The 25,113-nt window shown below is 41.5% G+C and overlaps 1 protein-coding gene across 2 annotated transcripts in view; it reads right to left on the reverse strand.

Moving 5' to 3' along the window:
- Nucleotides 1-617: 617 nt before the first annotated feature.
- The window catches only part of mecom (MDS1 and EVI1 complex locus), a 32,959-nt gene continuing 8,463 nt past the window's right edge, over nucleotides 618-25,113 (reverse strand). The window contains exons 3-17 of one of the 2 annotated variants that reach the window (XM_037677405.1): nucleotides 21,767-21,869; nucleotides 21,551-21,664; nucleotides 19,797-19,908; nucleotides 19,548-19,695; nucleotides 19,264-19,420; nucleotides 15,228-16,623; nucleotides 14,973-15,060; nucleotides 13,641-13,667; nucleotides 8,813-8,979; nucleotides 8,564-8,641; nucleotides 6,365-6,534; nucleotides 3,588-3,732; nucleotides 1,659-1,904; nucleotides 1,375-1,564; nucleotides 618-1,276 (exon numbers count right to left, since the gene is read on the reverse strand). In XM_037677405.1, coding sequence (XP_037533333.1) covers nucleotides 1,142-1,276; nucleotides 1,375-1,564; nucleotides 1,659-1,904; nucleotides 3,588-3,732; nucleotides 6,365-6,534; nucleotides 8,564-8,641; nucleotides 8,813-8,979; nucleotides 13,641-13,667; nucleotides 14,973-15,060; nucleotides 15,228-16,623; nucleotides 19,264-19,420; nucleotides 19,548-19,695; nucleotides 19,797-19,908; nucleotides 21,551-21,664; nucleotides 21,767-21,815 — 3,222 coding nt within the window. In that variant the 5' untranslated portion in view covers nucleotides 21,816-21,869 and the 3' untranslated portion in view covers nucleotides 618-1,141. Of the gene's footprint in view, nucleotides 1,277-1,374; nucleotides 1,565-1,658; nucleotides 1,905-3,587; nucleotides 3,733-6,364; nucleotides 6,535-8,563; nucleotides 8,642-8,812; nucleotides 8,980-13,640; nucleotides 13,668-14,972; nucleotides 15,061-15,227; nucleotides 16,624-19,263; nucleotides 19,421-19,547; nucleotides 19,696-19,796; nucleotides 19,909-21,550; nucleotides 21,665-21,766; nucleotides 21,870-25,113 lie in introns of those variants that run through there. The other variant, XM_037677404.1, reaches the window with a different exon arrangement.

Below are 25,113 nucleotides of genomic sequence, written 5' to 3' on the forward strand. Positions count from 1 at the left end.
GGATTCTCCCCTTACTTACCAGGCTAAGAGCAGTGCTATTCAGTAACGAACAAACAAACAGTTTGCCAAGAAATAAATACAATTATCAAAAACACAACAGCAAACAACAACAACAAACAAATAGGACAAAAAAAAAACATAACAAATGATTGTCTAAAACTGAAAGACACACGAGCATGGAGAAGCTAACAACTAGCATTCAGGCTATTTTAGTGGTATTGTTGGTTGACTAGGATGAATTCAAGGATTTTCAAAAAAGACATATGCCCTTTACAGAACGACAATTAACTTCAGCACTAGTGACTTATCTCAGTAAATAACAAAAAAAAAAAAGAGAGAAAAAGGTGTGATTTCTTCTCTTCCACTATAAAAGTCCATCTATTTATATCTTTTCACAGATAGCGCAGTTGGAGAAGAGTTGTTGGAAACTTGCGTACAGTGCTATGATTGTACAGACACACGCAGATATGACAAACTGGCCTGATTTCAGTTCGACCATTTTCATCAGTTCCTAAATGCGCCGCTCGTGCCGTCCACACGTGGGAGCAGGTTTTTCAGCTGCAGGTTACTCATTGACTTTTATCATCGAATACACATAAGAAACATCTGTAGATCTCCAAGGTGGGGTGAGAGTGGGGACGTGGGGGCAAACTGGATTCTTGTTCTTGCTCTTATGCTTTACACACAATGACTCATGCTAGGCTGAAACCAGCTGTCCAAGAGATACAACCGAACTCACGGTGGAATGTTCTCCTCACCTTGCACGTGCTGGGCATTTCAATTGTTCTAGCAACGACACATCAGCACATTCGTCTTTCTCCATCAGCTGCCTTTGATGTGCAAAACACAAAACTTCAGAAGAATAAATACAGTTATTATTACTTTTTTAATTTTTATAACCTCAATTTGGTTAATGTGAGAAATTGGTTAGAATTTTTTATTTTGTGTCTGCCGGAGGGTTTTAGGACTGGGGGGTGGCTGGGCTCTGTGTGGGACAGTGACCCTGCTTTTGTGTTTAAGGCAGTCAGAAGGGCTGTGGTTCTGCTGAGCAGTCACTCTGTGGACGATCAGGGGTGCCCTGCTGCTCCCAGTGCCATAGGTAGGTCAGGGGTTGTGAAAGGGTAGACAGGGTACGTCCTCATCATACGTGGCTGAGGGATTGGATGGCGCTGGATTCAGCAGCGGCCCGTGCCAGACTGTGCCACATGGTCGCCGGGGTGTGGGTGGTTGAGTGAAGAGAGTCCTTTTCAGCCAGAGACAGCATCATGGCATACGCCTGAGGGAACAGATAGATTAGAACGGACATGCTTAAATATAGAGATCTACACTGATTAGATAAATCAGGAGTCTATAAAGTGTCAGTGTTTTTCGTACCTGAGACTTGGATTTTCTAAAGAGCGGCTGTTTGACTGCTTCCGTAAGAGGAGAGTCAAACGCTCTGTCATCCTCATCTCCATCTCCATCACTCAGCTCACTCTCCTCCAGCTTGCGCAGGTCAGAAAAACGATGAATGTGATCCAAGGTTGAGTAGCTGCTCTGTTCCTCCTCCTCCTCCTCCTTATACCTGGATTAAAAAAATAAGGAATTTTCAATATATTATGTCAAATTCATTTTCATGGTCATACACAATGTTTGGGATGCCATCATGTGACTTGTACCTCCTCGGAGATGTTTTACAACTCAGGTTTAAGTCATTCGGCTCACTGAAGTCCATTTCATCTCGTATGATGTCATCACTAAGACTGCTTGTGTGCACCTTGGGTTCCCTTTTCTCAGAACCATTGCTAGGTTCCTCCGCTTCTTCATCATCAGCATCTAGATCCTCTGCTTCCTCGTCTTCCAGATCCTGCGATGCGTGGCTGGCCATCAGTGGCTTCCCTTCTTCTAATGAACCGCCATTCATCCTGTAGATCAGGAACACTCGTTACATTGAAATAGCCTAATTATGTAGCTGACATCCAGAGAACCATGAATATAAATGGCATCTCTTTATTTTGGTGTACAAGGAACTACACACGAGCTTGGTGTATTGCGTGAGAAAGGTCCTGGGTTTCTAACGGGTGAGAATCCTTTCTAGTTTTAATAAAAACTGCAAGACATGGGATAAACAAGGCAAGAAGTGGTGGATTCTGGCAACAGAGTCAGAATCCTGTTTGTCATCAAGGGTTTGGAACCCCTTTGGGCACAGCAGCCCTGAGTTGATCATTGCAGCACTTAAATGGAGTGCTGTGCCTCTCCCCATGTTTATTTTCCCTACTATCTCGTATTCATCTAATAGGCAAAATATTTAGCTGACAGGCCCATTTGGTGGGAGAGTTATGAGAGTGCTGCCAACCGGCCTATTCCTCCATCCCCGTGGAGAGAGAGAGAGCCAGCTATCCAAACTGCCGGAGTCCTAATCTGTCCCTCTGTCTCAGCGCCACAGGAAACCACCATTTGTTAAATCATCTGGAACCACATTAAGACTGATTCACTAATTATACTCTGGGACATTTTTCGTCAGCTTGAAAAAATTCAATTTCTTTGCACAAAGGATTCAGGGAAAGGGTCTAAATGGAAACAAAAAAATGGGAGGAGAACAACCCCATTAAGAAAGTCACAGATACCTGAATCAGATTCAAACTGCACACACTTGAGTGTAGAAGTAGTTCAGAAAAAAAAGATACAAGAGGTGATTATTCCAGAAATCATTGCACTGCATGGAGGACATTTCATTGTTTATCTCAGCTGATAATAATGTTCAGTTTTCAGCATACAGCTCCCACTGGAATGAGGAGTTGACAAGCTGGTATTCGTGCTGTGTCAAGCTTGCACGGCTGTGAGGAGAAGCCGGCTCCAAAACAGACAGAGCGAGAGCGAGAACTCTGTGATTAAGTAAACAGATTCGCTAATTACGCTTTCAAACGTGGTAATTTGCTGAGGATAAAGTATCTATCAGAAGCAGTCAGGAGTGCTGCACTTTGAAAGGAAACACAGGCCGACCCTTTGACCCCACCCCCTCTACCCTCTTCCTGTAGGCAAACATGTTGGTTCCAGATGTGCTGGTCTAACTACTGCACACCCCCCACCTCCACTTTGTCTCTCGTCCTTCTAACAATCTACCACCCAGTCCTGCTCTTTCAGGCCTTCAGCGCAATCTAAGGATCACTTTAACGCCTTTAAAAATCTACGCTGTGATTTTTAACTACGTGAGCTACGAGAAGCCAACTTGGAGGCCTAAACTGTTTTTTAACTGCTATCTGATCTGACCACGGCTACAAGAATCCAATTGTATAATGCTCAGACGCTGTTGGATGCACAGATATACCTTTTAAAATGTGTGGCCAAAAGAAAATTGACATAAAGAGCTCCTTAATGTTTCCAAAACCTATGATGGTATCATTGCAAATGACTGGTCTCAAGTTCAGAACATGATGTAATGATTACCAGACACTGGCTGTGTGGTATGGACAGTTAAGTCACAATTGGCTAGATAATAGTTGACCCATGTTGCTTTGTTTCTGATTGTATTTATTCCTTTATTTTAGTGGTTACAAAGATCAGATCAGGACAAAAGGAGACATAAAGCTGATGAAGTTAAATCTTACCCTTCATCGGAGCGATCTGGTGACGTGTGGTTCTGTCCTGCGTTACTGATGAAATTTCTTATTTCATTAAAGTAGGAATCCTCTTTATCATCCAATATGGCACTACTGCTGTCCAGTTCAGACTGCGGGGACGACATCGCAGTTCCTGAAATGGTGGAAAGAAAAAAAAAGTTTTTTATTAAATGTTCATGATACACCAACAAATTACACTATGTGCAAATGTCTGACACTTTTATCCTGTTCATCATTAAATGTATGCATTTACAATTGGGGAGTATTGATGTAGAGGTTAGAGAAGGTGGGCCTGTGATCGGAAGGTCGCCGGTTCAACTTCCCAGACCTACAACATCAAAGTGTGGGTGGAAAAGATGAAACACCCACACCTGCCTCCACCCTCATTTGCCACATTTTTCTGGGCCCTTGAGCAAGGCCCCATAACTCCCACCATCTGCTCTCAAGCAGGTCTCTCTTGAAAATGAGTCCTTGTGACTTAATAGAATAGAATAGAATAGAATAGAATAGAATAGAATAGAATAGAATAGAATAGAATAGAAACAGCCTTTATATTCCCACGGATGGGCAATTCAAGTGTAACAGCAGCAACAGATAAAAAGATAAAAATATTTCACACAAAAGTTCCTAAACATTAATAAACAATACAATATATAAGAAATAAGATAAACAATATCAATAATAATGTTCAATATGTATTGGAATATTGATAAGGACAGACTATTCAATACAGTAGGCAGAGTGTGTGTTTTAGCAGAGGTCAGCATGTATGAAACTGTATGTATTAATGAAACTACCTGTATATATAAAAATTGAATAAAAATAAAACAATTGTTTCAAACTACGCTGTCTTTATCTTCTGAGTTAAAACAGATAAACTTTTTTTATCATCTTTAATATAATTCTTGATCAATACGTTTTCCGTCCATTCATCCATCCATAATCTTTACCTGCTTTTTCCACTTCGGGTTGGGGGGGTCGCTGGTGCCCATGTCCAGCCATCACTGTGCGAGAGGCGGGGGACACCCTGGACAGGTCTCCAGTCCATCACAGGGACACAGAGAGACAAACGAGCCAAACAACCATTCACTCTCTCACTCACACCTAGGGACAATTTAGAGTTACCAATCAGTCTAACATGCATGTTTTTGGTCTGTGGGAGGAAACTGGAGCACCTGGAGAAAACCCATGCATGCACGGAGAGAACATGCAAACTCCACCCAGAAAGGCCCCTGGACCGGATTTTGAACCAGGGTAACATGCTCACTGAGAGGCAGCAGCTCTACCATTTGCGCCACCGTGCTGCCCCAATACATTTTCAAACTTTAAAAAAATAAGCTCAGTTTAGTTTTTCTCTGGGGCAGCACGGTGGCGCAACTGGTAGAGCTGCTGCCTCTCAGTGAGCAGGTCCTTGGTTCAAACCCCGGTCCAGGGACCTTTCTGGGTGGAGTTTGCATGTTCTCTCCGTGCATGCGTGGGTTTTCTCCGGGTGCTCCAGTTTCCTCCCACAGACCAAAAACATGCATGTTAGGCTGATTGGTAACTCTAAATTGTCCCTAGGTGTGAGTGAGAGAGTGAATGGTTGTTTGTCTCATTTGTCTCTATGTGTCCCTGTGATGGACTGGAGACCCGTCCAGGGTGTACCCCGCCCCTCGCACAGTGATTGCTGGGCATGGGCACCGGCGACCCCCGTGACCCAAAATGGAAGAAGCGGGTAAAGATAATGGATGGATGGATAGTTTTTCTCCAGACCTTGTACCTGAACATGACAGCTTTTGGTGCTGTGTTTAAATAAATGAAGAAACTGGACGAGTGGAAGACAAAAGAAGAAGAACTAGATCTACAGCAGATGAATAGTACGTGAAAGTCAAATATTTAAGACCTGAGAATTCATCTACAGCAGGGCTATTCAACAACATTGCTCAGGGGGCCACAGTTAATGAAAGCCAAGAGCTCAGGGGCCAGATATCCAGCAAATACTGCCATGAAGTAAGTTTGTTTTATGGTTTAAAATCTAGTTTTAGTTAAAAATTAACCCATTGGTGTGCTGAACTGAGCTCACCCTTGGGCCTGATTTGGACCACAGGCCACCACTTGAATAATACTGATCTACAGATTTTCATAGTACTTTAGGAGTCACCTTTTAGGTGCTGAATACTATTTTAAGTGTCAAACTGTATTATGCTTGGTATTGTTTTACAAATTTGTCTTAAAAATGGGAAAAAAGTTAGGATTGCTGTGATTTTGCAGCACTAAGCTGCACTGTCTGAAATATCATCTCTAACCAAAATAACGAAAAGTTTAAGAAAGTAGAATTTTATGTAGAGAAAACATTTGCGCCTTATAGTTTTCAAGGTTTTAATGCTAACACAAAAAACTCATTGCTGATAATTGATTTTGCATGTGACAGACTGCACATTGCTTTTGATGAAGTGTCAGCCACCTCTGGTGCCGGTGGCTGCTGGCCAGTCGTCACCACTCGTTCTGCTGATTCAGTCAGAGTGATCTAACCTATCAAACCTTTGAGTTGTGCTGCTGATGAAAGCAACTCATTCCAAAGAAAATATTTTGAGCCGTTGCAGAGGTCCGTGGCAGATTTATATAATTTAATTTCTCAGATTGTCTCAAATCATGAGTAAATTACGTTTTATGATAGTCCGCAGAAGGATTTATGAACCGCACAAGTCAGCAAAGCGCTTCTCATTTTCTGTGATAAAATGAGCAGTTGGATCAGATTTCCATAATCTTCACAGCTCACTCCTCACCTGACAGATTGCCGTTCTCGTGCTTTTTAAGGTGACGGTCGAGGTTGGTCTGCTGGCCGAAGCAGCGGTCGCACAGGTGGCACTTGAAGGGCTTCTCCTTGTTGTGAATGTTGCGAATGTGACGCTGCAGGTTGGAGGAGATGCTGAAGGAGCGGTCACAGTATTTACACCTGCAGAGACAATAAGAGTTGTTCACCTCAAGTATGAAAAAAACGCGCGGAAATAAACAACCGCACCGCGCAATGAATTTGAACCTGCAGCTTTTGTTTCTGTGGGAAACCTAATGCAGGGTGCACACTCATCCAGACAGTCCCAGCAGTCCTGCAGTCTCAGACATGATGGAGGAGCTTGTTTAAGGTGAAACAGCTCTGCCTCTTATCTCCAGCCAGCACAATAAAATTGCATTCTTCTCTTACAAAAAAAGCACGCAACAGATTTGGTTCAAGCCCTGCAAAAATTAGGAGCTCCTGCCAAGTTTCTTCATGCAAAATTATACGAGAAGATTGCATCTTTTCTTCTGGTGGAATTAGCTCGCTCGATTGGCTGTCCCTCAGGAACCCTCCCGGTTATCTCCACAAAGAAAAAAAAATTACAATAAACAGCGGTGATCTTTAATAGTCTGCCAGCGTGTCGAGTGTAGGCTATCAGGCTGGGGCAGGGGGGGGGGGGGGGGTTGCATCTGTCTTTTTGTTTCTCCCCTGTGCTCAACAGGCCTCCTCCAAACTTTGGGCCAACATTCCTCCATCTTAGTAACTTCAAAGTCAAGTAGCTATAATAATCAGGGTTTGTTCATTATCCAAAAGTGATGAATCTGCTAAAATCTTTTCCACACACAGAGAAATTAGGTGCAGCGTCGCTGTTGCTTTAGCCTCAGAAAGCCCTATTTTTTATTTATTTATTACTAGAAACGAACATGACACCATTGATAATATTTGTGTTATCATCAATAATTTTGTAAAAAATAAAATAAATTAACCTGAGAAAAAGAGTCTGTCCAAAAAAAAAAAAAAACAAGAGCTGAAGATAAGTGAGCTTGGTTTCATTACGAGAAACGACGTGGACACAGCTGCAGGTCCAGACATCTGCATTGGCTCCTCTGTCTTTTTTTTTTTTTTAATCAAACTTCCTCCCTTTCATTCATCCTACAGACCTCCTGTCACCCAGACAAAGGTCATCATTTGTCAACAGGTCAATTATTTAGCAGCAGGATAATCATTCCAAGTTTATAGAAAAACACCGTGCTCCACAAAACATCCTGACAAATGAGCGGTTGTTGTTTCCATTTGTTGTATGAAGTGTGTTTGCTGCTTTCACTTTCCTTTCTGTTGGGAGTAAAGTACCGTATTTTCCGGCTTATAAGTCACATCTGTCAAAAAAAAACGCATCATGAAGAGGAAAAAGCATATATAAGTCACTTTGGCGTATAAGTTGCATTTATTATGCATCACTGCTGACCCCAGGGAAACGTGGGCTGGTGTCGTGCCAAAAATCAATTGGTTGCCAAAAATTCATCAGCGGCCACAGGAGCATGCACGGGAGGACTCACTGTTGCAATTCTTTGAAATTTAACAAGATTAACACTTAAAACAGTAATTTGTTTGCTTGACATTATAGCAAAGGTGTTTCTCAATTTAACTTTTTCCTTAACAAAACCATTTTAATGGTCAATGTTTGGCGGCGGGGGGGGGGGGGGGGGTAGCGGTACAGGAACAACATATACGCCTACCGGTAGTTGTCAAAAGTCTAGAGGGCCCTCTTGTGCCTCCAGAGGCTGCAAATGGTAATGTTTACTCTGGTTCATGTCAGTATGAATCAGCATTTAAAACGTCAGTCAAAAATTACATTATGAATATGGGAAAAAAAACATATATAAGTCGCTTTGGCATATAAGTTGCAGGACTGGCAAATCTATTAAATAAACCTGCGACTTATACGCCAGAAAATACGGTAGTGCTTGGATCAGTTCTTGTATGCTGTATGCAGACACAAATACTGAGTGGAGAGTGATGCATTAAAAGTTTTGTAAAGTGTGAAACAAACTGATAAGTGTAAATGGAGGGATGCTGGTGGAAAATGGTTATCCTCATATTCAACATGCTTCTGTTGCTTGAACAACTGCACAACACTTAACACCCAGAACATAAGATACACTCACACACAACACTCAGAGAAAGTCTGAACCTGCATGCATAGAATTACCTGTATGGTTGCTCTCCTGTATGAGTCCTGAGGTGGCGAGTCAGGTTGGCAGAGCGGGGGAATATTTTTCCACAGTATCTGTAAAGGAGCAATAAATAAATAAATCAACTAAAGTTATTTATCAGTTTCAAAAAGCTTAAGAACAGCACTTCCTTCTTTTCCACGAGATGAAGACTGATAAAACAGAAACACCCGGACAAACATTAGAAAGTTATAGCAGCACATCCTCAAGGCAGTTCTTCCAGTCACCTGCATGTGTAGCGCTCCTTGCCCTTGCGCAGCAGCGTCTCTGGAAGCGCAGACGGTGGGGCTCTGAAGTCAAACATGGACGGGACGGAGCGCAGCAGTTCACTGGATTCTGGCTTCAAGGAGCCAAACGTCTCCAGCTTCTCCGCCATGTTCTCAATGGCCGTCATCTGTGAAGATAAGGAAGGCAGGTTAATCCTTTGAGTCTTGAAAACCTCATTATTCAGCAACAATGTTCATGCGCAATCATCCAGGTACCAAATCAGCATAATCACTTGAGAAACAGCTTGGAAATTGGGCTATGTTTTAATAATAATAAAATTCTATATGTTATTCTTTCGGGCAGCACGGTGGCGCAACTGGTAGAGCTGCTGCCTCTCAGCGAGCAGGTCCCTGGTTCAAACCCCGGTCCAGGGGCCTTTCTGGGTGGAGTTTGCATGTTCTCTCCGTGCATGCGTGGGTTTTCTCCGGGTACTCCGGTTTCCTCCCACAGTCCAAAAAAACATGCATGTTAGGCTGATTGGTAACTCTAAATTGTCCCTAGGTGTGAGTGAGAGAGTGAATGGTTGTTTGTCTCGTTTGTCTCTATGTGGCCCTGCGATGGACTTGCGACCTGTCCAGGGTGTACCCCGCCCCTCGCACAGTGATTGCTGGACATGGGCACCAGCGACCCCCGTGACCCAAAATGGAACAAACGGGTAAAGATAATGGATGGATGGATGGATGTTATTCTTTCTTTGTTGGATAAAAAATTCTAACAAAAATGATGAAATACCCAACCACACCAGTAGGTGGCAATATTGTTGATATTAATTCTGATTTCCATTCATGTTGTTAGTCAGAACTTGGATGTTGATATGTAACACCCAACAAATTCATGCTCTGGTTGCAAGTTAAAAAAAAACAACAAAAAAACAGTAAACACTGGGTCAGACTTTCTATATCTTCAATGACTGAATTTTGACTTCAGGCGGCCACTCCAGTTAATTATTTTTGCTTGGAACACAGAGTTCTTGACTTCTTAGTATAAATGGAAAAGGATAAGGACACCAACAGTCAAGGGATAACTTGCTAAGCTTAGCTACATACTCTTCTAAAAGCTATTGTCACATAATTTGCTTATTTATTTAATTAATTTATTTATTTGTTTGAGTTTTTACCACGTTTATTCAGTCAATAGTCTTTGCAGCACACTGTTGACGTTTGAGTGGGACAGACAAAAGGCAAAGGAAGCCAATCTTGAAAAACAAAACAACAAAAATAAAATAATATTTAAAAAAGAGTAAAAACGGGGCTGGTCTTGTGATGTGTAGCATACAAACTGTGACTAATCTGTGCTGCTGATTATCCATGCTGCTGATCTCATGCTGCTGTATTCATACCCATCTGCTCACACAGACTCATGTTCAGGCTGCTGTTTAATACACTGTATTGTTTTACATTAATAGTGTTTAGCGTATATCTTAGCATATATCTTAGATTCTTGTAAACTGTTTTTTTTACATACTTTATATTTTTACTACTTTTGGCTGTAACTGGGACCTTGAGTACACAATTTTGTTCCACCTCATGTGCTACATGTGATGTGAATGACAATAAAAAAAAACTTGAACTTGAATTCGAACAAAGAAATAATGTGAATGTGAAATAGGCTGGCATGTGTGTGATGTTTCTTTTTTTCTTTTTCATAAAATTTTTGTCAGCTACACACAACTACACTACTTTTTTTTGTAAATCTCCACTTTAAAGCATATCTGTTTATCTCACCACAAATGTCATTTTTATGTGCAGTGGAAGAAAATTGCTTTTTAAAATGTCTGCATTTATGTGAATAGGGTCACTCTGAACAGCAACATTTTTCTGAATCTTTCATATTAGCTACGTTTTCATGATATAAAACAAACAATTGTGTATGGCTTTGTTAGTGACATGTTTAAAATTTGACCACTAAAATGACCCCTTTGATAGATTTGATCATATCACGGTTGACTCATGTGTCCAGTTTACAGGAATTTTACAAGTAGAAGAAGTGAAACGAGCATTTGGTGAATTCTTACTGTGACATTCATCAATGATTCATGCATCACAAGGTGAAATTTTAAATAAGAGGGATATAAAATATATCTGACACTGATTCATGACTTTGTTATAACGCAGAAAAAAAAGTCATAATCACGGTCAGTGACAAACAGGTGAGCAGCAGGGAATGGTAAAATCAAACAAATCTTGCTTTCTGGATTTCTAACAAAGAATTGTACAGCATGTATGCAAAACACACACACACACACACACACACACACATTAAAGACTGCAGCCAATCTACTAATGAAACTGAACGTTCACTTTCATCAGAACTCTCAAAGGAAATGCACGTGTTTGTGCATGCATGCACATAAACACGCAACTATGAGCAGGGTGGTGGTCTTAGTTGATTTTTATATGCATGTTTGTCAAGAGTGTGTGCGCTCACAGATACATGTGTTGTGTGTGAGGTTCAATGTACGAGCTCACTGTGCTTCTGTGTGCTGTCAGATACATGTCCGTGTGTGTGCGTGTGTTTGCACGTGTGTGTGTGTGGCAGAGGAGTGATTCATGTCCACTGCTGGGCTGTAAACCATTCTGTGCACAATGCAGGCAGACAGCACATTCGTCAATATGAAAGATGTTGACATTACTGATCAAGGGCCAGACACGGGTAATAATGATATCGCTGTGCTGAGAGGGGCGGGATGGGGGAGGAGCGGGGGCTGGAGGGGGAGTGAAACTAGAGGGAGAAGGAGCGGGAGGGACAGTGGTGGTGGTGGTGGTGGGGGGTGGGGTCTCAGAAGGCCGCAGGGCCTGTCAGCCTTTTTCACACATGTGCACACACACACATGCAGACACGCATATTTTCCCTAAAAGGAGGGCCACACAAATTTGCATTATTTTACGTGTGTTGAATTTTCAGCCTGTTTCTTCCTTTTATTTCAATAAGGCAACAAATCAGTGTTGATTCAGGTCCTCCACCAGAACCCTGCTCCGACTCTGACATTCCATCTCCTGCTTTCACCCCCCCTTCACTCCCAGGATTCATGCCAAAAAGGATAAGATGGGGAGAAAAGAAACGGAGGAGGAGAATTGTAAAAGAAGAATATGATGACGGGCTTGATGATGGGGGGGCGTAAAAGAGGGAAGGAAGAAAAAAGGAGAAATTAAGGGAGAGATGAGGACAGATGGAGAGAAAAGATCATACAAGCAAGACAGAGAGAAGGAGAAGAGAAGAGGAACTGATGGCTGATGGATGGTGGTGGAGTTCAGTTTTAGGAGCGGATGATTAGGAGTGACGGCCGAGTGTAAAGTTCCTGCCGCAGCCGTCGACAATCCCACTGAGGGAGGATGTGGAGTGTCAGGTCTGTTTGATTATGAATATGCTGGTGCTACACACCATGAATCAAAGAGCAACAACGAGAGAGCAGGAGAAAGCTAAGGGTTGAGGAAAACAAGGAGAGAAGTGAACTGAAGAATAGATGAGAGGATGTCAGGAAGAGGGAGAAATGTTTTCATATCGTTTTTTAAATGCACCGTGTGTATATCACGTGGGCTCTTTTCTTACACTAGAGAAAGTGTTCTGTTAGTCTGCCTCACTCGATAAGAATCCATAAATCTTGGGAACATTAGGGCCCCTAAAACTGTCTGCAGTATCAAGCGTGTTCGACATTTTTAAGAGCTGAATGCTACTCCACCTTGGCTCCATCTACTGGGGAATTCTGGTCCAAGCTCAGTGCACACATGTTGTTATAAGGGGCTACATCTGTTTGAGTGAAGCTTTGGTGTATGAGGTGGAATGAAAACCTAATTTTTCAAACTTTTCACTAAAACAGTTGATGCATATCAACTTTGAAATGATGACTTTGTTTAAACCACTGTTCATAGTGATAGAATTAACATACTCTACTCCTAAATCATCCTAAAGCAGCTGAAAGAGACATCACAGCTTCTCTTGACTAGTCAAACGGTTTGTTTGTAGTTGCACAGTGAATGATTAACATATCCCCTCCAAGAGATTAGTGTATTATCCCTGAGTCTGCCAAAAGATTACACTGAACTTTATATGGATTTGGAGCCAAATTCACTTGTCCACTGTTTGACCACCTACTCCCCAGGATTGACCTTGACCCAGCAATTAACATGCACATTCAAGCACGCATACCACCCGAAAAACCCCTGTCTTTCCCTGCAGGCAGAGTGCACGCATCTGTGAACTTGCATGTTGCTGTAGTGTCTCCCTGGGACCAGCAGTTGATTGGCTATCTTCAGATGTCAGTGATGCTGTTAGGGCCTTAATTAGCGAAATGCATTCTCAATTGTTGATCTTTATCGGAAACCAGATGTTCGGAGGGAGGGCCTAACCTCCCATTCCCCTTGACAGAATCCCAAAGAGACCGTTACCCTTTTCTCAGTGCACCCTCTACTCCCACCACCACAAACATTAACAAACACAACACCTTACGTTTACCCTCCTCCATCATTTGAGAACGTAATTTTTCCAAATAAGCAAATACATATAAGAGGATGTTGGATAGAGAGGGTGGAGCTCAACTGGAAATTCCCGCCTAAAGACCCTTTCATCTTAATCAGAGCCTTGATGTGAGGATGTAAACAAATAAAGAGACAGACCTTGATGCTTGCAATATGACATCATGTGAAGCACAAAGTCAATACAAATAGAGAATTTTCCTATACTGACATGTGAGAAAATGATCCCAGCCTATGATGGCAGGATAGTATGAAGGTATCTATGATGGATCTGATTGGTTAGAGGTTAAGAACTGCAGGTTAAAGAGGAACTTACCCAAGTTCTCTGATCTGGCAAACGGAACTGAGGAGCGGAAGAGAGGGAAAAGAGAAAGCAGTCAGAGGCAAGACGTGGTGCATGAATCAACAGCTTATGACTGGAAACATGTTGGTACAGAGAGTGGAGAATGAAGGGTCTGGGTATTATCAGCTTTGAACTAGATATCTCTCAAATTTTGGCACTGGAATTATAGGGAACTCTAACTGTTTCCAACACTTCCTTGAATTTAATAAGCTCATTATAGGAAACCACAAATACAATTCCAGTATGTGATCCAACCCAGTATTGCATTAAGAATGCTGCCAGGAAATAACAGAATGAATCACTAATGTTTTTTTTTAAAAGAAGAAGTTTCCAACACTTTAACGGTGCAACAGCTTAAAAAGATGTTACTCATAATTGACTCAGGTGACTGAAAACAACCTCCTTCAAAAGTATACAGAAGGGCCTCTTGCCTGGTCTGGCTTGGACCTATGTGTCTGGCATTTGCGTGAATGATTTGTGTGTCCAGACATCATAAAATCGTAAAGATGGCCTAAGCACTCTGTTAGTGTTTCTACTGATAAGACACCTCATTAGGGAGTGTGGGACAACCATGTGGCTGCTGTAGGCTAGGCCCACAGAGAAGTCTGGACAAGGGACATAAATCAGGCAAATGAAACAGCCTGTAAAAACCAGACCTGAAACGGCCTGAAAAGAGAGGGGGAAAAGCATATGCCTGAGAAAGTGGTGTTTTCACTTTCCGACAGACCGTTCTCACCCGCGGGGGAAAATTGAACAAATGAACGTTTAAGCAATGTGACACACACGCACACACACACACACAAGCTTGCACTTTAGAAATCTATGGAACTTTACAGTGGAAATAATCACACAAAACCCAGGCGCAGAAATGCTTTAAGAGCATACAATTTTTTTATATTGTAATCAAAGACCAAATATAGGAAGACACATCACCATGTGCCTTTTCTTCATGCCACATCTGTTTTAGATACACAACAATGGGCTTAACAGTCAGTAGCTTGTATAAAATTCTGGTTGCATACATTTTTTTATTAATCTGGTTTGCCAGCATTGGACACCCATTGTGAAAATTCACTGACTGGTCCAGTGTCACACTATTGTCGTGGAATGCCTGTATACTTAAGAATCTATAAGGGAACAATGATGGCGCAATAGTTAGTTATCATAAACTCAAATAGACAAGTCCACTGTATTTGAACCTAAATACTTGAACTTCACAACAAATTAGAGGAATAAAGACAAATAAAAACATGGGTGTTGTACTAAATATTAAGCTTTAAACTGTCTGGGTTGGTTATAACCTACCTGTGGATGAAAGAGGAAGCCTGGAGTCGGCCGCATGTATTTGTCTTTCAGCGACTCAAACGGATCGCTCATTCTCCTCTTCTCAACCCTGCTAATAGTAGATTTCTATTAGCTCTTAATGAATGCACAGCAGCAAAAGTAAAACAAATAAAATCATAAAATATGAAATTATTTTGAGTATTTTGTAATGTTTCCACATGGGTAAAATTTTGGTAGAAATTATATGAGTAAGTGTTATACTAGGAATAACAATACCTGTATATGGGGTCCATGAAAAAAGGTGTGGGCCGGGCATGCTGTAAAGAGGAATCTGTTTTTGGAATGTCCAACACTCTCTTCTCCTCTTCATAGCTTGTATGCTTTTTGACCTCCTCCTGATTTGAGATACGTCCACGGCCCCTAGATCCAAGGCTCAGATCTAGTGGCTGATCTTGACCAGTAGGTTGTGAGACTTCTGGTTTAGAGGAAGCAAAAAGAGCTAACTTTTCCTCCTTTCTTTTGGTAGTGAGGTCAAAAGGCGATCCAGATGAAGTCTTGCTTTGAGTCTTTTTCCTATCATCTCCTGGTGATTGTGGCTCACCTTTGAGGCTGGTAAGTCTAAGATCCCTGTCTGGGAAGGGGTAAACTGGTGGAGTGAAAGCTGGGAAAAAAGGCAGTGAGAACATTTGAGGGTAGGGCAGAGAACCAACCTTCTTGTCTTGCAAGCTAGCTAGTCCAGTTGAGCCAAAATATTTCTCAGCAATAGAGGCAATGGCCTTTATAGAGTCATTCACAGCCCCTGTTACAGCTGTATGCTCATCTAGTGAAGACGGAATAAGAGAAGGGCCTGGGAAATCTTTAGCAGCACTATTACCCATGAAACTGAGACTTTGGGAGGTTCCTTCATGGCCCTTTCTCTTAGGACCTTTGCCATTTTCTCGAACAGCTCCTCTTTCCCTTTCACTCTCCATGTCACTTTCAAGGTCAGACCCTGTTGTACTCTCCAAATCACTTCCGCTTGGCGTGCTGACATCATCCAGGTCGCTGCTTTCAGACTGGTCGCTCTGCTTGTTCCGCTGCTTTGTGGTTGAAGATGAACACTGGTTGTGGATCTCTGAGTCTGGTATCTGGTTTCCGGGTGAACCAACATCTTTACGGAGAGCTTTCAGTAGCTCTTGAGACTCCATTGCACAAGGGCTTGAAGGAAGCAAGGGACTTTTACAGAGCTCTGAACCAGGCCCTGCAACAGGTGTATGAGCTGGCTGTCTGACAGGAGAGGTGGTAGCAGGAATGAGCGGTGGTCGGTGATAGAGTCCAGAAGGAAACAGGCCAGGAAAGCTGAAAGGAAATGCTGGGGCTGCAGGGAAGGTAAGCCCACTGTGGTGGCGGCTAGCCCCAAAGTAATCAGCCAGTCCAGCACTGGTGTGACCAATGGTGAGGGCTGATTTGTCCAAGCCAGGGGTGCCAGGGAGTGGCATACCCTGGGCAAACAGTCCCCCTGCTGTGAAATGATTTTTTCCTTCACAGAAGCGCCGATGCTTGTTGAGGGATGAGGTGGTACTAAACATTTGCCCACAGTCCTTGCACTTGATCTGTGTGCGGCAGTCGGCGTGCATGCGTTTGTGCCGGCAAAGGTTAGAGAACTGGGTGTAGGACTTGTGACATACCTCACCTACAGGAACATGGAGACATATGCACACTTTATCAGTTACCACAGCACACTAACACACTTAAAACACATAAAAAAATCACATGATGTCATATCTCTGTGTACCAAACTTCAGGATGACTAAGCCTAAAAACAGAGGAAACAACAATCAAAGTGATAGTGCTCATGTTCCCATCAATACTCTGTCACAAGTTTATAGCAAACAGAAGTGAAGAGGTGTGTCTAAATCCTGGCATTGTAAAGGAATCAGTTTGGTTGATGATGTGAATCTCTTGCTGCTACTCATCACCTGCACATCAAACATGATTCCCAGGATTCTTCAGCCCCATTGTCCTTCCAAGGACACTCCCAACAAATCCACAAACAATCAACAAGCAGACAAACATGTGGACGTAAAGGCACATTTGCAAAATTTCCACATAACACAACGAAAATGAATCACACAAACACAGAGGCAAAAAAGCATGCCGACAGACAGATACACACATATCTCCCCCCCCCCCCCCCCCACACACACATTCTCAGCCACATGCAGTACAATGGCTCTATTTTAGGTTTTTGTAGGAAGTGGAGTTGAATGAATCCTATCCTGCAGTCCAGTTCCCAGGGACAGGTCTCACGTCCTCTGCTGCTTCTCTTTCCTCACCCCCCTCCGAACCTCTCAACCTGACCCTACAGCCCCCTCACCTTGTCCCTTTAGCTGGGGCCATGTCGTCCTGCGCAAAGTGACCTTCCCACAGCCAATCCTTGTGGGCCGGTTTGTCACTCTGTCTGGCCCCAATGTTCAACAACATACAAACCCTAAACAAAACCTCTGCCTGACATTATCTATCATTGCAATAATCGGTCAACTTTGTCCAATACCAGTAGAAGGCTTTGAAAGGGCAATAGCAAGCAAGTTAACATGGAATATTTTTACTTTGTTTTGTTGTTCTTTTAAAGGTCACAAATGTTATATAAGGGGAAGAATACCCTTTCATTGCCAACTCCCACAGCTCAGAACTTTCTGATTGGCTGAACTGGCTGAAGTCCAATTAAAGTATCAAAATGACTTTGATCATTCATTTCAGCTGAGATGGTGGAGGCATATCTAGATGATTTATTTTGCGCACAACGTTATTAGATGTTCAAAACAAGAATCAGGAAGTGGTGAGGCTCAACTCTGATTGCACTTCAGCATACCTTGGATATCTTCCAGACACAAGATGCACAGGAGGCAATTCAAGACGATTGAGAGGAAGAATAGAGAAAAATATTTGGGAAGCAGATTTAAACAAACAGCCCAGAGACACTGCAAACGATCACTTGTTGAGCCAAGTGTGAAAGTCACCCCACAAAGAATGAGCCTTAATGAGCAAACCAAAGTGGGAATGTGTATGTAGAAATTAATTTCAGCAAAAATAATCAAAAGCAGATGTTTTTTTAATTTTTTTATGTATATCAGAATACATAGCCGCTTTCCCTTTTTGTGTTTTATTCTTTACTAGTATAGCCACAGGGTTATAAGAAAAAAACATTTTGACCATAAATCATAAAATTGTAACATTTATGGACCACCAACACACATGCATAACACTTTAAAGTAAAATCTGAAGCACAGCTGTAATAAACTTAAAAAATACGTATGAGCACGAGACACGAGACATAAACATGAGAGAAGACTGCCAAATAGATAACTGTGAAGCAGAGAAGCGTTAAGACACATGCATCCCAGACACATTGCGTGCAATAACATACACGCAGAATTTCGTGCATACAGTGCACTTTCGAAAAATATATAAATGTCCTTCAAGAGCAGTCAGTCAAACAAACACTTCACACACACTCAAACACATAATCTTGTCCAGACAGCTGTCATGTCTGTGGCTGCCTTCTTTTTTTTTTTTCATCACAGCCATTAGTTGCTTTTAAACCTGCATTTTCTTCTGCTGATTACAGCAAATGAACTATTCACAGGGCCGTACATGTGGTTGCTATTTGCGAGGAATGGCGAACGTGGTGAGGCAGAGAAAGGAGTGAATAGAATAATGAGGTCTTCGATGGAGATGCAGTCATTCCCGCCTTCATAATATGCATATATGTGAGTCCGTTTGAGAGCAGGAAGGACGGTTTGCGTTAAGCATTCAGTCGGTCTGTATGAGGTAGCATGTGTGTAAAAGTTTGGAAAAAAGGGAAAGGGAGAAAGGGCAAAGGGTAAAGATCATAACGCTTCAGGGAAAGGAGATCTGATCTCTTGTGGTGGTGCTGAAAAGTGTGAAAGGTCAAAACGTGTTTAGGTCTTGCTAGAGCTTACTGACAAAAGGGGACATGAGTATGTGATTAAGTGAGAACGCAACTTAGGTTGTGAGCTGAAGCATCTCCAGCCCGTTGGCGTGGCTTACTGTGTGACAAGTGACATGCTGAGATAATCACAGAAACAGTGTGCGAGGGTGCTGATGCCGAGAAAACTGCAGGAAATACTACACTACACAGAAAAGTGACAGAAAATGTCAATGTAAATCCTGTAGAACATTAGAAAACAGCTGATCAAAGACAAATTCTAGTTTTGCAACATCATCAGTGTTTCTAATAAAGTCAAGTCAAAGCATGTTATTGTTATAATGTACTGAGGAGACTTACATAGGTAGGGTCTTAGTGACTTACACATGAAGGGCTTGACACTGCTGTGGATGTGCTTATGCTGCTTGAGGCCCGAAGACGTTGCAAATGTCTTGCCACAATCGGAGCAGGCATGGGCACGAGCCCCGACGTGCTGCGAGCGAATGTGCCTCTGAAGGTTACTGGGGTCTGTGAACACCTGCTGGGGGAAGGAACCACAAACACACGCGGCAGAGTTATTATCTGAGCTGAAAAATCCGCGCTCATATTAAACATGTGGGCAAATATAAATGGCTGCTTTACAGAGCAGTCCTTTCAAAAGCCTTTACCTTTGAGCAGTTTTCACATTCGTAGTGCTTGCCACTGTCGTGCGACATCTGATGTCGGATCAAGTTTGATTTCCAGTTGAAGGCCTTGGGACACTGGTCACACTTGTATTCCCTCTCCTCAGAGTGTGACAGAATATGAGCCTCCAGACTAACAGAAGCACAGAGGAGAAACCAAAAATCATTTTCTCTCTCTTCAAGCAGAAATAAAAAATATGAATAAAAATCTTTTAGAATCACATATGAATGTACCTCTGGATATCAGGAAAGACCTGGTCACACTCCTTGCACTCATGCAGGCCATGAGACATATGAAGGGGCCGCAAATCTTGAGGTTCTTGAGCTTTTAGCTCGCTGTCTCCTCCTATGGACATGGGAGCAAACATAGGCCTTTACTGTACATCCAGAAGACTACTGCACTTTGGGGAGAAAATAGTTTCACGGACATCTTGACAAATAAATGATTAAGGCACATGCCACATAGCTATTAAATACCTGTTTAAAATTCCATCAGAGATTTTTGTGAAAAGTCATACTTTTTAATTTTTTTTACCCATTTCTTGTCTAGATCTATCCCTCATTCATTTATTAAACAAACATAAAAATGTCCACATGTTAAAGTACTGCTGCAGTGTTAGAAAACTGTTCAAGTTCTTACAAATAAGATCATCAGTTCTTACTGTAGACTTGTAGCTCTGCAGGCACCAGATGCATAAATTAACTAGGAAGCTGCTAATCCAGTTAATTAACTAGTTAACATGAGCTTGTTACACTCAACATTACTTGATAAAGAGCAGAACAGCAAAGAAAAGCTCATGTTCTGTGTAAGTCATGTTGTTCAAGTACAGCGAATAAATAAATATTGTACACGGTCAATAATGTTGTGTAGTTTTTTGTTAAAATGTTAAAATAATATTTTACTAAACATATTTCTGACTCTGGTATTTGAGTGGTTAACAAACTCTAAACTGTAAGTAAACCTAAATAAATTACATTAATTAAATGAAATATTTATGCATAATCGAACAAAGTTCAGTCGAGTCATCTCGACAGTTTTTTTTTTTTGTTGTTGAGACGTTTCATCCTTCATCCAAAGGAATTCATCAGGCCGAGGAACCTCAAACAAACTGAGTCCCACAAGCAGAACACTCCCATAGTGGACCAACCAGTTTTCTGGTGATAAGATGGTTTCCGGAGCCCACCCTCTCCCCTGTCGACTCCTCTGAGGCAGCCATAGACAAAGAGGTTCAAAACATCAAAGTTCATGCTCAACAATCAAGGTTAAAAATCCAACACAATTCAGTCAGGTCATCTGGACGGTTTCTTTTTTGTTTTTTGTTGTTGAGAAGATTCGTCCTTAATCGAACTTCTGAAGTTTTTAACCATTTTTTGTGGCTCCTCGGATTGATGAAGTCCTTTGGATGTAGGACGAAATGTCTAAAAAAAAAAAAAAGAAACCATCCAGATGACCTGATAGAAATTTGTTGGATTTTTTTTACCTGGATTATTGAGCATGAACTTTGTATAATAATATTTTGTAGCCATATATTTTTTTGTAATATAAAATTACATAGCAACAGTAATATAAGTAATTTTATTTTCAAATGTTTGTTTTATCAATATATTATTGTGAAAGTGGGCCATGCTTCGGCAGCTATAATTGTCTTGTCTAATTTGCCTTTCTGTTCAGTGTCCTGAGATGACTTCTGTTGTGACTTGGTGCTATATAAATAAACTGAATTGAATTGAATTGATCATAAACATAGATGTACTGTAAAACTGGTAAGTATTTTCAATTTTTCAGTTGAAAAGCAATAAACCAGTCTGTTATCTGTAATAGTCTGTTTATGGACTCATCCTTCCACAGTTTATTACTTGATAATTTCTGCTTCAATAGCTTAAACAGGTTTACTCCTTCATTCAGCTCGTCCATCTGGTTAACCTGCACTGCTCAGTGTTTACTTTAGCATTAGCTTGGCACATTTATTTAGAAACCTAAATCAAACCTGGATTAAGAAACGAAGAGGGCGGCATCCCACACGGCTGCTTCTGGTGGTCCAGCAGCTGGCTGCGGGTCTCAAAGTTCTGGTCACAGTCCTCACAGCGATACTGCCTCTCCTCTGTAGAATCAAACAGAAAAGAAAATGAGCATTTCGTGTGTTTAACTGAAGCGTGCATGCAGACATGTCTCCTAAATGACAAAGTGTGTGTTTGGTACAGACCATGGATATCAGGAGCCATTGTGTCACATGAATACTCCTCAGCCTTCATGAAAAGTAACAGCTCCTCACCGGGAAAAATCTCTCTGGCGACTTTGTAGAAGATCTGTAACACACACAGTTATTTATTTATCATTTGAAGCGTGTATCTTATTTACAAAAATTGCAAGCATGCATCGCATCATGTTCTCTATGACCTATGAATTTTTTATTTATTTATTTTTGCTATGACTTTTCTAAGGCAGTATAAGCCAAATAGGGTGAATTTTGGAATACAAAGGCCCCAATATACACAAAACACAGAAATTGCCTAATTTACTAACAAGATTGTGGTATCACAGCCAGTGCAGAAAGTCAACACAAGGAGACAAGGAGTCATGTACCGTCATTAAATTGTACTAATGGTCTGATGTGTGGGCTGCAGAGCCAGCGCTCCTTGGTTGTTTTTATTTTTTAGAACTTTTTATCAACAACATTTAAACACAAAACACCGTTGCCACTGCTCCTAAGCCGCCCTGCCTCTACCCAGGGCTGCCGGCAGCGTTCGTTTATTTATTTTCCCACAAGTCAGATCCACAATACCTGTCAATCAATCTAGTAGGCGTGTCAGCAAATGACCAATCCGCGACCTCAATTTGTCCTGAAGGTAAAAGCCCCTTACCAGAAGAGATGGACTGCAGCCGATTAGGGTGTATGCTCGAGTATGAAGTCTCAACCATCTGCGGACAGTACGTGCGAGTCCGCGCGGCTCACCGAGTACACACAGTACGTCCGAGTATGAGGGGGCCTTAAGGATACGATACTTCTTCCAGCTATCTCGTAACAACGATGTACCACAAGTTTCAGTCTTTGGACCCACCCTCTTCACAATCTAAATAAGTAATGTAGGTCAGTTCATTCCTGATGCATCCTTACATTTCTATGCTGATGATACAGTTGTTTATTGTCAAGCTAGAACAGTTGCTAAGGTTTTCCAGCTTTTGCAATCTGCATTTGACATCATCCAGTCTGATTTGTTTGTTCTCAAACTTGTGTTAAATGCTGATAAAACTAAAGGGATGTTGTTTTCAAACAGGAAGTCGGTCCCAGCAGTCCTTCATTCTATATTATCTTCAAATGGTGCTCCTACTGAGTTTGTTGATTCCTATAAAAATTTGGGTATCTTGGTTGACTTGCATGTCCCTTTTAAGCTCCATGTTGAAAACTTTGGAAGGAAACTGAAAGTTAAACTGGGTTTCTTTTTCAGAAATAGATCCTGTCTAACTCTGAATGCTACGCCTTGTAACTGCAACTTTCCTTCCCTCCACTGACTACGGTGACATTATTTACATGAACGCTCCTACAAGCACATTGCAGATGTTAGATGCTGTCTATCATGGTGCGCTAAGATTCATAACTGGCTGTAACTACCGTACCCACCACTGCACCCAGTATTCACTGGTTTTCTGGACATCATTAACTTCACGCAGACTCTCTCACTGGTACATTTTCATCTTTAAATCACTCCTTGGTCTATTGCCTTCATACATCTCCTCCTACATGTCTCTTTGTGAGTGCAGCTACAGCGTGCACTCCCAAGACATCATTACCTGCAGTGTTCCCTCAGTGTGGACCAAATTTGACAAAAGGACCTTCTCCTACTCTGCTCCTGTTTCCTGGAATATCTTTCAAAAAAGATCTGAAGCTCTCGACCTTGACCTCTCTAAGGGACTTGAAACAACTGCTAAGACCATGGCATAAACCCATGCAGACATTTTCCTGTTTTTAGTATTTTACATCATTTTATAATGTAGCTGTTTTTGTTTAGTTTTTAAATCATTTTTTCCATTTACTTTTCATTTTATATGCTTTTTTATGAATGTCTACTGTTGTCATCTGTGTTCCTTGTCTCTCGTGTAAATGAGTCCTCAAGGCTCAATGAAACTAACCTGTATAAATAAAGGGAATTGAATTGAACAGTACAAAAGCATCCCAAACATCTCAAAGTGTGTGTGTGTGTGTGTGGTGGTGGTGGTGGGGGGGGGGTTGTTACACATTAAGGAATCAGCTGAGAGACCCTGTGACTGTGAAGCTTCCCATGGGCACACAATAGCCTTTCTCTGAGAAACAATCCCACACGGGGCTATTTTCGGTACTCTTCAGCCATTTAACATGTCAACATCCTCTGCTGTGTCAACATGACAATGACGATAGAGGAATTTATTAGAAATGCAACTAGGGAGGGGGAAAGGGGGCTAGCGTAAGCTTCTGGGAAGGAATGGGTCACAGGTAGACTTCTCGAGTAGGGAACTTTTGAATATAGCTGCTGCCACACCAGAGCCACAGTGGCACCACACAGAACAGTGATAAGTATCTTGGTTAAAAATAAAGATTGTAAAAGTATTATGTAGACTATTATGCAATTGAGTCATTGTTCTTATCTATGGCACATCATATAATACAGAACACAATTCTAATGGATCACTGGAGTCAAAGAAGGTCAAGAAAGTCTTATCAAGGCAGACCAAAGCAGTAGGTGCACTCATTTTATCGTTGTCTTTGAGTGGTGAGAAAAAAGGCTCGGAGTACGGAAACACGTACGGAGTACGGGGAACACCAGAGGTCATGGTAGTAACAAAAGAAGATTTTGTTATCTGAGTTTATTAAACCATGCACACAGAGTCAAAATCTATTCCCACAGTTTAGTTCATACGTGCAGATGTACTGACAGACATCGTTCTGTCTGAGAACAAACAATGGATTATTGTTTGGGATAAATAACATTAAAAAGTTGGCCTGATTCTTACTTCCATGATCCACGATCAATAACTTCTAATCAAGCCATCAAACATTATCTTCACTCAACTGCAGAAAAGAAGACTAATTTAAATCAAAACCATTCAGACTCAGAACTCAACAAATATTTAGGAGCAGTCAATAAACCAGACAAAGAGAAAAATTACTCATAAAAACTGATGTTAAAAAGAATCATCATAAAAACTGATGATTTTTCAATTTAACTGTTGGAATACCATTGAATGATGTTGTTACTATCTCATTTATACATGCTTGGTGTGGTTTAGTTCAAATCAATGACATTTATTCATGTTGCACAATACTAGTCTGATTTTGTCAGTAAATAAAACACCATTTGTTCACAACAAAACGAAACACGACACCTGCTGCACACGGACACCAAGCTGAACTTATCACAGACTAAACCAGAGTTCTGTTACTTATGTTAAAGAGGGAAAACATTTTGTCTTAACTGCCAAGTGTAATTTTTCAGGTTTACGTAAAAGAAAAAAACATATTTATTAGAGTATCCATCCATCTATCCATCCGTCCATCCATCCATCCATCCATCCATC

The sequence above is a fragment of the Nematolebias whitei genome, chromosome 6 (assembly GCF_014905685.2).
Source record: "Nematolebias whitei isolate Nwh7 chromosome 6, NemWhi1, whole genome shotgun sequence".
NCBI lineage: Eukaryota > Metazoa > Chordata > Actinopteri > Cyprinodontiformes > Rivulidae > Nematolebias > Nematolebias whitei.